This window comes from Ascaphus truei, chromosome 2, assembly GCF_040206685.1.
Source record: "Ascaphus truei isolate aAscTru1 chromosome 2, aAscTru1.hap1, whole genome shotgun sequence".
Taxonomy (NCBI): domain Eukaryota; kingdom Metazoa; phylum Chordata; class Amphibia; order Anura; family Ascaphidae; genus Ascaphus; species Ascaphus truei.
Window position 1 is genome coordinate 418,188,581 of NC_134484.1, and position 12,640 is coordinate 418,201,220.

The 12,640-nt window shown below is 44.5% G+C and overlaps 1 protein-coding gene across 1 annotated transcript in view; it reads right to left on the reverse strand.

The window, feature by feature from the left end:
- The window catches only part of C2H10orf67 (chromosome 2 C10orf67 homolog), a 167,127-nt gene that overhangs the window by 70,585 nt on the left and 83,902 nt on the right, over positions 1 to 12,640 (reverse strand). The window contains 1 exon segment of the mRNA XM_075587570.1: positions 2,049 to 2,174. Coding sequence (XP_075443685.1) covers positions 2,049 to 2,174 — 126 coding nt within the window.

Here is a 12,640-nt window from a genome sequence, read left to right on the forward strand (position 1 = left end):
AAATCTACATGACCACCTCGTACATAGTCACCATCAGAAACCTAAGACCACACATTCGCTTACTTCCCCTATTAAGGGAATGTAAATGCCGAGGGTGCAAAGCCTGTAAACATGTAATTGTCGCGAAAATATTAACCAATCACGACAGAACTCAATGTTTTAATGTTGATACGTTTATTAACTGTTGAACGAAAAACGTGGGGAAAACCATGAGGCAGTTATGCAGACGCATACTGGAGCATGTTAATTCCATTAAACATGCCACTGACACCCCAGTTGCCAGGCACGTCGTACAACATCATGATGGTGATGTGAAATGTTTAACATTTTAACATGCGTGAATTCAGGAGTGTATCTCCTCGCGCATGCGCCCATGTGCTTTGTTTACAGTTGCCACGGCAACTCTCCCTTTAAATAGATCGGCCACCATTCCTTTTCAAATTTGTCCCTGACAAAGCTCCGTAGCTGGAGATGATTTAAACATATAGTGCGGCAATAATTTAGCTTACCGGATCAGTTTGTGCAATTATACCATTTTGATATTAATTTACTAGGAGCGGTCTATCCACATGGTGGTTCCCTGGGGCTGTTTCAGTTTATTCTCTGACTTATAACTGATACCGTTGCCCATTCATTAGTGGGCCTTTTTCTACCAGCCTTCAGTGTCGAGCTGCTGGGGTCCCTGAGTTACTGATTTACTCAGGTTACGGAATTCAGTTCCTCTACATATACATATACGCAGCTCCTATATGAATTGTCCTCTACCTTCACTGGGTTTATGTTCTGCTGATTGCCAACTATCTTACATATTAACTATTTCTCTTAGTGGTATACTACATGATTTCAGCATCTATTTTCTCCATGTTTAGTTCTCACCATTCTATCATTGGGTGTTACAGATGATACTGCCTCCGGTTCTGGTGCTACATACTTAGTCATCCTTACACCTCCCCCATCTGACAGTCATTTTCATCTGTCAGACGTTATTATAGAAGGGAGGTTCTGGCCTATTGCCTCACTTAATTACTTTTGAAGCGAAACGCCAAGCACAACCCGTGAGCGCCGAGCACCCCCTCCCACCCCCCCCCCCGAGCCACCGAGCACACCCTCTCCCCACCCAATGAGCTGCCGAGCACAGTGAGCTACCTTGCACACCCCGCCTCCCAGTGAGCCGCCGTTGAACACCCCTGTGTCCCTCTACCGAGAGAGAGGGGGGGCAGGACCCTGAGAATAACACACACACACAGAGACACACACACACTGACTGACACACAGACACACACAGACACTGACTGACACACAGACACACACAAGAAATTCAGTTACTATAAATCTAGAAGTGCAAATAGCTAAATCACGCGTTCTAAGTCAAACTTCTTTGTATTTTGGCACTGAAATTGTGTTTTGATTATTAATTAAAAACATCACCATAACAAATACAATTTCTGTGTCAAAACAGTGACAAAAGACAAAGAAGTTTCACTTAAATTGCGTGTGATCAGCACACACACAACTTTTTTGTTAATTACTGGTGAACACACATTCAGTGATATATGTTTTAAGAATACACATTATTAAAAATTATATTTTATACATTTTCTGGTGTGCAATTAAGTGAATCTCTTTAAAGTCCACGATCTAGTGTTCTCATTCGTTTTGCTGATTCACGTGCAGTTCACAGTCTGCACCCACTCATTATCACTTTCATTAATTATACCCTAGTCTACCAGTACGGCATTAAGTTGATCACTCCCTACTCATCCCCGCCCCCTTTTTTATATTGTCAGATTGAAAGCTGAACTGAAATCTAGCAATTGCTCCACAAAGGTCAAACTCATTGAGGATAGAAGTGATTCAGTCATCTGAGGCACTCTGACAAACTCCCCTGCTGTCCTATACATCGATATTGGCTTTGGATCTAAAAACAGACAATTGTCCAACCAATTCACTGGTGTTAACACACTGACAAAGCAGCTGATATCAAGGGACAGTTACATATTGAATCAATTTCCAAATAAATTATTGCTACGATCCTATAATTGACATACCTCCACTGAGGAAATTATTATCTGTTGTTTCAGTTTAAGTTCTTCTGTTTCAAGGATCATCATCTGTCTTTGTCTTTTTGCCTCTTCCAATTGATTATCACCATGTTCTTTGTGCATTTCAGCTTGCTAAGAAAATAAAAATTAAATAATGAAACGACAACTCAAACACAGATCAGAAAATTGCTGGAAACTTTAATATGATCTGAGAAAGAGACTGATCTCTTGTTTTCTTTTCGTAAGAAGATTTGTTAATTAGTTTAATATTCTGTAGACAACTACAAAAAGTTAAGTTTCTTGGCTGGTATTGCACAGTTAACCCACAGAAAGGCACCTGCTTGTTTAGTGACCATGAGATCCATCATCTTATCTTTATCTACCCATCAATATACACAATCAGGAATAGCGGGTGTCGAGTGACAACTGAAAACCAATTAAGTGATTCCCTCCATCGTCTGGAATATATATTAATACATAAAAATCAAAAGGTACCTAATAATTGTATCACTGCTGCCTTAGCCATGATTATACAGGAAAACGCGCACCTGAAAAACAACTTTTAAAAAAAACAATAGCAGCGTACATACCTGCTGCGGCGTGTGTGCCGCGTGGAGCTGCAGGGCGGCTGTCTCCAGGCGCGATCTGCAGATTTGTTCTTGGCTGGCGAAGGCTGATCACGTGAACGGTTCCAGCCAATGAGGGTGAACCGCTCATGGCCACGCCTCCTTGCCTGCTTTCCACCGGCTCCCTAATAATCACTATGCTGCTTGGCGGCAGCGCTGGGTGACGTCACAGAATAGCGCTGCCGCCTTGAAGCATTTGGTATAATTGAGCCCTTAGACTTAACTCCATTGTTAGCTCATATTTTATTACAATTACATCTTTTTTTCTTTTACTTCATTAACATTCTGCATTATTCCTGTCATTAGCTAAACAAATGCTATTGCCATAATGGATGCAAAATGTTAGAAGCAAAACTTGGACAGGCTCACATAAACAAAGTCAAATTCATAAATAAGTAAAATGACAAAGAGGATTGTTTTTCTTTGAACATAGTGAATATATTGTTTGCCTTCTCATGAGCTGAACTTTCAACTCTGCCACAGTACATTATATTTAACCCTGGTCCTCTCCACTTCAAGCCATCACTTTGTTTTGTCAGCTGCTGACACATTCCACTTTCTCTGCAATACTGGCACTTGTCTATATGGTCATCTTATTGACAGGTGCAAACATGAGACTGTTAACCTCCTTCTGCCACCATTATTACATCTACGAATGTTTGGCTCCTCTGCTGTGAACTAAACAGTAGATAGATAAAATATGTACAGTACACCGACAAGTGATGCTCAATGAAACTATTATTAAACTATAATGTGCAGCACACAGAGTATATTAAACAGTACATCACTAAACACGGATTACATTAAAATAAATGAAGCTTTATGCAAAGATAAATGGACATTATTGTTACCTTTGTACAGGTGTATCATGTTGGCAAGCAGAAAAATCATTGTATAGATATTACACAATTCTAGCCTAGTTGGTGGTTAACAGGTTGGAGGTTTCAGTAGCGCAACAGTATCATATAGATCCCTCAATAAGAGACCTGCAAATACCTGGTGCGGAGATGTTATCTCTGTCCAAAATAACTCTCCTTCTTAAAAAGATAAAAAGTACTCCAATTTTCTAATATAGTATAATATTAATGGCAGAAGAAAATGCCATGTAAACAACTGTATTATGGCATTGTAGTCCATTTCTGGTTGTTCCCAGCCTTATTTTCTTTCTTCTGCCCTATTATATTAAAATAATGTAACCCAAATTCCCACCATTTTGTTTGGTGCCACAGTAACTACACTACCCCTATATTGTATCTATAGTATTTTCTGTTTTTAATTCTAATTAATTACAGGACTTTTCATTCTAAAAACACACTTAGGACTATATGAATGAAGCTGTGCAGCACCTTCCGCCCATTCACACTGACATTGGGCCTTCAGTGTCAATACTGTATTCATTTTCTTTGCTTGTCCCATAGCATGTGGCGTCACAGTGCATGCACTTCTGCTAATACAGAGCCATGCATCCCGCTGATATATTTGCAATATAGTCTCCAAACAGCCCATTAAAACCGGTTAAACAGCATTCAAGCAGGCCGGGAGGCACTGGAATGCCACCCAAGAAGGACAAAAAGATTTCCGCTCCCGATCTCTCCCGTTTAGGCCACAGACAGTCCGCAATGCAAGGAAAAACAAAGATGGTGGTGTGGTGCGTCGGCGGGAGCGGCCATCTTCTGAATCACAGCAGGAGCAGGAGGAAGAGATAAATGCAGCATTTACTACAAAAGACCGTAAGGACATGTTTAAAGAAATGCAAGAAGCGTTCCAGGCAGCTTTAGACAAAGTAGTGGTGGAGTTTAAGTCAGAAATCTCTTACCTGGCAAAAAGGACCACAGATCTAGAAAATAAAATGGACCAGGCTCTGCAAAACAAAGTAAACACAGATGATGAGGTCACGAGGCTCACCTAGGAGGTAAGAGCCATGAGAGACAGAATGGATGACATGGAGAATAGGGAGCGGAGGCAGAATCTGAAAATTCGGAATGTCCCAGAGACGGTATCTGCAGAGGCGCTGCAGCCGTATCTTAAAAGACTGTTTCTATCAAATGGCCCGCAATTACAGGACAGTGAACTACAGATGGATAGAGCCCACGAGACCCTAAACGGAGAAGGGACATAGTGCTGAGGATGCACCACTATATGTCCAAGGAAATAATAATAAAGGGGTGTAGAAACAGAAGCTCCATCAATTTTGAAGAATCCTTTATTCAGATCTTTCAATATTTATCCAGATTGACCACTGAAAGTAGAGGATTAAGACCAGTGACGGCGATCCTCCAGGAAAAAGAGATATGTTACCGATGTTCCTTCCCGTTCCGCCTAATAGCTAGCAACAGAGGAAGACAAGCCCTGATCCACTACCCAGAGGAAGCAGCAGCGTTCCTCTCTGCGCTGAACCTGCATTCTAAAGGTAGATCGAGTCAACAGAGTCGGACTTGAGACAACAGCTCAGAAAAGAGAGGATCAACGGATATGGAGGTGGTCCAAGGAGAGAAAGATCTGATCCGACTGAACCCCTAAGAGAACCCAGAAGCGATCCCTTTGTCTCTCTTCTTTTGGTCATATATCCTTTAAGTGAGACGCTTGAGACTACCGCAGAAGCCTGGACTGAAGAGCCTGCATAATATGACTGTCCGTGCGAGTTGGGCGAGTTGTTTTCTTTTCTGCTTCTCTCTCCATCCCCTTCCAGAAGAGATTTTAAAAGAAGAATAAATGAAGTTCAGCTAATGGAGAAACTTACTTGGTTCCTAAACCAAACTACAAGGACGTTCTATAGGGGTTGGGAACCATGGGATGTAAGAGATTAGCTAAAATAGCTATGTGGATTGAGTAAAGAGGGATGGGAGAAGAGAAATGACCTATAAGCGAGGAGAGACAAGAGGGAAAGGCCTCACGGTTAGTATTATATGAGTAAGATTGGTATTTCTGAAATTTGTCAATGTTGTAAGATTTGGATTGTGATTGTTGATGTATAAAAATGATGTTGTTCCCCGCCCCCCCTTTTCTTTTTGTACCCATTCCCCCCCCCCCACCCATGTTATTGTTGAAAATCTTAATACACATACAAGTTACAACAAAAAAATGTGGATTTTGACTTAATGCCTTTTTAATTAAACTTGCAACCGTAGGATTCTTTTAATCCTCTGACTGCCCTCCTTCTCTTTGTATATGTAGGGTTTCTCCATATTTTGTTTTAACATTTTTTTTGGTTCAATAATTAGTGTTTTATCTTTTTAAATAGTTTATGTATTTTTAGGAATTGGGGTACTTATATATTTAGATAAACAACAAAACAGGTAGCGCTAACCGCAATGTGTGTGATGTAGTAACTATTACCTTATATACTAAATAAAACTATACATAAGGGGCTGCCTAGGACACAAAGTCTGACCCCCTGGTCAGGAAAACAGTATGGACAGGGAATAGTTCCGTGGGCGCCTATAAACTTTACCACTATAAAGGATATACGAAAACCAAGCCTGTTGGTTGTGAAGATTGTTGATCCTCACGGTGGGCTTGAAAACAAAGAGAAAGCACAACACATAGCGTAATACTGTTGAAACATTAAACAAACAACATATAAGACAACATATAACAGCTGAATACTGAAATGCTATTTTTAGGACAATAAAATCATTTAATAACAATTAATATTGGATATAATGCACAATTTGCATGGACATATAGATTTAAGCAATAAAAATCTGAATAGGTGGTTCAACTGCTCCGTAGCACCAATGTTGATGATAGCAATGCCTACTCACCAGATGGAATAGGTTTGCAGGCAGTGGATATTTTAGAGAGTATCCCCTCTCATCTGTGTGCTGCTCTCTGCTTAGCTGGCGTCTCTGTCGGCTCGTGGGTGCAGCTCATCAGCAGGGACTCCTGCAGCTCCAGGAAGCACGTCTGAGCAGATGGAACTCAGCTGCAGCTGATTCAGCACGATGTCAGCCACGGACCACCGTGAGCTCGTCTATCTGCTGCTCACTGCTAGCTGGCGTCTCTATCCGCTCGTGGACGCAACTTGTCAGCAGGTACTCCTGCAGGGCGCCAAGCAGGGCGCTTGAATAATGGGAAACCGCAACAGCTGGTTCAACTCGTCGGCGGCTATAAGAGATGGTTAGCTGGCAGCTCACGTTGATTCACCGATGTACGGGGGGTACTACACCAATGTGTGCGGGGCTTGAACCTCCACCCTACGCGGTTCAAGAGCTATCTGCTATACCCCTAAGGAAGAGAGTTGAACCAGCTGTTGCGGTATTTTGTATTGTATCTGTATTTTGTATTTCTGTGTGTTTCTGAAGTCTTATGCAAATAAACCTCAATTTATTTAACTGCCTTGTTTTGCCTTGTGACCGATCCCTTAAATATAAATGTGTTAAAAGACCTGGTCTACCGTAACACCCTGTACCTGCCGTTGATCCTGGTTTTGTCTTGCCTGTGTTTGGACTCCTGCTTGTTTTTGACTATACTTGCCTGCTGTCTGCCTCGGCTCTGGAACTGGACCCGACTATCCTTGCCTGCCGCTTGCCCTGACCCTGGAACCGGACATGACAACCACTGCATCCCAGGCCTCAGATCCCACAGGATTGCCAGATATCCAGTATTGAACTGGACTATCCTGTATTTGTACACTCTGTCCATTAAAAATTAGAGGTAATGAGGAGGCGCATGCGCGAAGCCAGAGTGCATGGAAGCTTAGTTTACTCGCTCCCCTCGCACCGGGTTAAATATTGATTAAAAGTGGCATTTCCAGCGACCCCACAAACCACAGAGAATAAGATCTATCGACCAGAACCCCTAGAGATGCCAACTAAGGCTAAAGCAAAGCCAAAAGACCCCTCGGTCACAACATATTTGAACAAAAACTCCACATCAGCGGTGAGCGGCCCCGAAGTCCCCGCACTAACAATGCAATTGGACTCCGACAGCGAGAGGCCGGCTCCAAGAGCGGATGACCAAGAGCCGGTCACCAGAAAAGACCTCCATGAATTCTGCGGAGAAATTAAACATTTCTTCCGCAGGGAGCTATGGGATCTGCGTAGGGACCTGGACGGGCTGGGAGAACGGACCGGAGCCCTGGAGCTCAAAATGGACGATAACACCAGGGCGCTCAAGCAAACTAATAAAGTGGTTGACAGGCTAGAGGATAAGATCAAGGATCTCACGGACAAACAGGAAGTTACCGAGAATCGCGATCGGCGAAACAACGTACGCATTAGGGGGGTCCCTGAATCCATTAACGACCCGGAGGATTTTGTACAGAAGTGGCTAGAACACCTGCTACCTGACAAAACGACACAGGACTTACACCTGGACAGGTGTCATAGAGCCTTACGTTCTAAACCTCAGACAGGAGACCCGCCCCCCCCCGTGACATTATTGTGCGTTTCCATTTTTATAAGATTAAAGACGCTGTTTGCCGGATTGCAAGAGAATCGAGGGCCATGGATTGAAGGAGTAACGCTCCAGGTCTACCAAGATCTTTCCTCGGCTACCCTCGCCAGAAGGAGAAATCTGGGGCCAGTGACAAGGGTTCTGCAGGATAAGGGCATCCGGTATCGGTGGTTGTTCCCGTTCGCCCTCCTGGTGGTTAAGAATGGAGTGGCGAACACCCTGCGGAGAGTCGAGGACGGGGACGCCTTCCTTAAAAAACTAGGACACCTGCAGAAAGCCCCTAGCCCAGGTCCCTCTCAACCTCCTCACCTCGAATCAGAAGTGGATCCAATGCTGGAGACGTCCTGGAACAGAGTGGGAGCAGTAGCAGCTGAATCCACGTGAAGTCCCGAGGCTGTCACCATGAAAGCAGACCAATTGAGCGCTTAGAGGCGACATTACCCCATTTCCCACTCCTACTTAAAATGGCCGGCCCTCGAGGACTCCTCATCATCCCCCCCTGGTGGTCACCTTCAGGAACTGCAGGATCTGGATGGCGGCAGCCATCGTCATCGTTCTTCATGGGCTCCAGTGGCGGGAACCTGCACTGAAGGCGCGCATGGAGAGGGGGTGGAGCCACAACCCCGACGTCAGCCCAGAGCCGCACCGCAGGAGCCGCAGTGAGCGCACCCTCCATCCCGGCTAGACTTCCGGTCTGCTGAGCACGGGAGAGATGCCCGCGGCGACTCATAGAGGAGGCGAACCATCTGGGACATGCGGGCGGGAGGGGGGGCGGGGGGAGGAAAGCACAATAGCACCCGTAAGATCCCAAGAGAGGCATAACTTGGCCCCAGACAGCAAAAAGAGTTCAGGGACAAGGAGAGATAGCAGGCTTAGCGGGGGTCCTTATCCAGCCAACAGATATAGAGGGATAACTGGGAGGTGGGAGGGTTAGGGGGTGCGATCCTATATGAAGGGTCAGGTTTATGTTTTACCCATTCATAATGCTCATGTTTGCAGGTTTGTTTGCAGGTGATGATTGATTAATTATATTCTGTTAATTTCTGTTCAGGAATGAAGCCAGGCGGCGTGTCGGGGTACTCGGAGATGTCCATCTGAAGATCCTGTACAATCCTGTGCAGTCTGACGGTTGCCTGCCTGGACGGTGGACCGTTGCGCCACCTATCCCCCACCGCTGGGAGTCGCAGAAAGAGGAGATTACAACCCTCCAGGGAGGAAAAGACGGACAGCCCCAGCGGTGGGGGCGGCGTCCCTGTGGGCGACGGGGGATCTTCGGGCACCAGGACACGTCCTTGGAGCCAAAGTTAAGTTAAGCTACATAAGGTTAAGCGACACATTTAGAATCGTTCATTAGGTTATATTAAAGTTACACTGTTACACTGTGCCACTGTTTAGGCCACTCCACACAAGTGGAACATAGCCGGTGCAAACTAACTCTGGCAGTTCGCCGGCGCCACAAGAGGTTTCCCATGGAAGTAGTCCTGGTGAACCACTCAGTCCTACAGAGGACAGCCCTAAACACACCTAGACACCCAATACATAGGAGTCAGGTGGCTGTCCGATACGTAGGACAGATGAGCCGACACTGGAACCATCCAGACACGGCTTTATGTTTTTCTTTTTTTTTCTTCCTGTTTCTGTTCCTTTCCCACCCTTCCCATCCCCCCACCTCATCCCCATCCTGGGTCGCGGAGCCTCCCTATCAGGGGTCGGCGCTGGGCCACTAGGCTGATGAATATAGGACCATATACATCTCTCGCCCTCCAGCTGGGGTATAGGCTATACAAATACTATAATAATTTAGGAAGCTATCCATACCTACTACCATGTAAATGGCCTTAAATATTATATCTAATAATGTAAAAGGTTTTAACAACCCGACAAAACGAAAAGCCGCTTTCACAGATTATAAAAGAAAACAGGTCGACATCCTGCTAGTCCAGGAAACTCACTTCAGCCGCTGCAGTTCACCGAAATACTTAGATAAACAATTTTCACGATTCTATTTAGCATCTGCAGCTGAGAAAAAGCGAGGGGTTGGCATCCTCTTCCATAACAGGGTCCCATTCACCCTAGAAACCCTCAGAAGGTGATAGTGATGGCAGATTTTTGATAGTCATCGGGAGGGTGCAAGAACAATTGATCACACTAGCCTCGATTTATGCTCCCTGTGAACAGAACCATGACTTCTTCCGGGAATTTTTTCAGAAACTAAACCAAGTGGCCAAAGGCCATATCATTCTAGCTGGGGATTTCAATCTAACATTGAACCCGAAACTAGACAGGACTGGTATCTCCAGAAATTGTCGGAAGAAAGTCTTGGATGCCTTGAAGATTGGCCTCAAACAAAATCAGCTCACTGATATCTGGAAGGAACACCATCCCACTGAATTAGCTATACCTTTTACTCCCACCCCTGATGCCTATAGCAGAATCGACTACTTCTTCATCTCTAGTAGACTTGTCCCCTGGGTCTCCCATGCAGGGATCCATGACATTTCATGGTCGGACCACACACCAATAGAGCTGAGGTGCACTCAAATCCGTTCTGACAGGCCCGGTGCGATTGGAAGCTTAATGAGTCACTGCTTAAAATCCCTGACATATGCGATTCAGTGGGTGTGGAGATAGACCAATTTTTCACAACTAATCATGGGTCGGTAAATTCGGACCTTACTCTCTGGGAGACCCATAAGGCAACCATCAGGGGCACATTAATTGGCATAGCTGCCCGGAGAAAGAGAGAGCGGAATAATAAGATTCTTGAGCTCCAAACCAAATTACATACCCTTACATCAAGGCACAAACATAAATCTGATCCTCAGGTCTTAACAGAGATAAAAAAATATTAAAATTGAAATCAATCTTTTGATGGTCTCACAGGCTGACAAGTCCCTGAGTTGGTCGCGGAGGAAATTCTATGAAAAGGCGAACAGGCCAGATACCATGCTAGCGCGCAAATTACGCACCAGACAGGCCAACTATAACATACAGGCGATCCGGTTAAAGAACGGAGTCACCACATCCAACCCAAAAAGCATAGTAGAGGAATTCAAACAATTTTATGAAAATGTATATAATGGGGAGAAAGTGGCACATAATTCCAAAACCTCAAGAGCTGTAGAAGATTTTCTGACAGGCTCCATCCGGACGGGATTGAGCGAGCTGGACAGAGAGGTCCTAGAGGCAGATTTCACATTAGAGGAACTTACCCAGGTCATCACGGACCTCAAGCCGTCAAAGGCCCCAGGCCCAGATGGTTTCTCAGGGCAGTATTACAAGAAGTTCAGTAAGAACTTGGCCCCATGGTTGCTCCGAATGTTCAATGCCGTTTTGGCGGGAGCCCCGTTCCCGGCGCAGATGCTACAGGCGTCTATATCACTGATTTATAAATCGGGTAAAGATCCGCAGGATTGCAAAAGCTACCGGCCAATTTCCCTAATCAACACTGATGTTAAAATCTATGCCAAACTACTGGCCAATAGATTAAGTCATATCCTGCCCAGACTCATACATCCAGATCGAGTCGGCTTTATTAAGGATAGACAAGCTGCGGATAATACCTGACGAATCATTGATCTGATAGAGATAGCCAATAACAAGAAATTACAAGTTATGATGTTGAGTCTGGACGTGGAAAAAGCATTTGACAGGATTGACTGGCCGTACTTAAAACAGACGCTTGGGGCTTTCGGCTTTGGGGAACGGGTGAGTTAAGCGATATTATCACTATACTCCGGCCCCGCTGCTGGGGTCATACACCAGGGTTTCCCATCTAACATATTTCAAATTCAAAGCGGCACACGGCAGGGATGTCCATTATCTCCCCTTTTATTCGCCCTGTGCATGGAACCTCTAGCAGTGCAGATCCGCAACAACCCGGATATCTCAGGGATTACTATCCATTCACAATCCCACAAGGTTGCCCTATATGCCGATGATATTTTATTATTGATCTCAAAGCCTCTTACCTCTCTGCCGAACTTACTATATTTAACCTGCTGGAAAAATTTAATAGAATCTCAGGATTTAAAATAAACCAAACCAAATCCGAGGCCTTAAATATAAGCCTCCCAAAAGAAACGGAAAAACTACTGAGTCTGAAATTCAATTTTAATTGGCAACCAAAACATATTAAATATCTGGGAGTCCACATCACTAAGGATTATAAGGGCATCTACGAAGCAAATTATCCCAAACAGATTAGAACATTGAAAGAGGACCTGAGAAAGTAGATGCCCCACAAGATCTCCTGGATAGGTAGGATACATAGTGTTAAGATGAATATCCTTCCCCATATCCTATACCTTTTTCAGACTCTACCAGTGCCACTGAGACTGAAGGACATACTCTCACTTCAGTCTGAAATCTCCAATTTTGTCTGGGGAGGGAAAAAACCGAGAGTAAACAAGACAATTATGAAAAAAAACATTCGGACGGGGGGGCTAGTGGTACTTTGCCTGTTATCTTATTATAAAGCGGCACAATTGTGTCAACTCACACAATGGAAGATCAACCCAGCATTGAAAAGATGGGTAGACCTGGAGACAATGGCTTGCTCCCCATTGGCGTTAA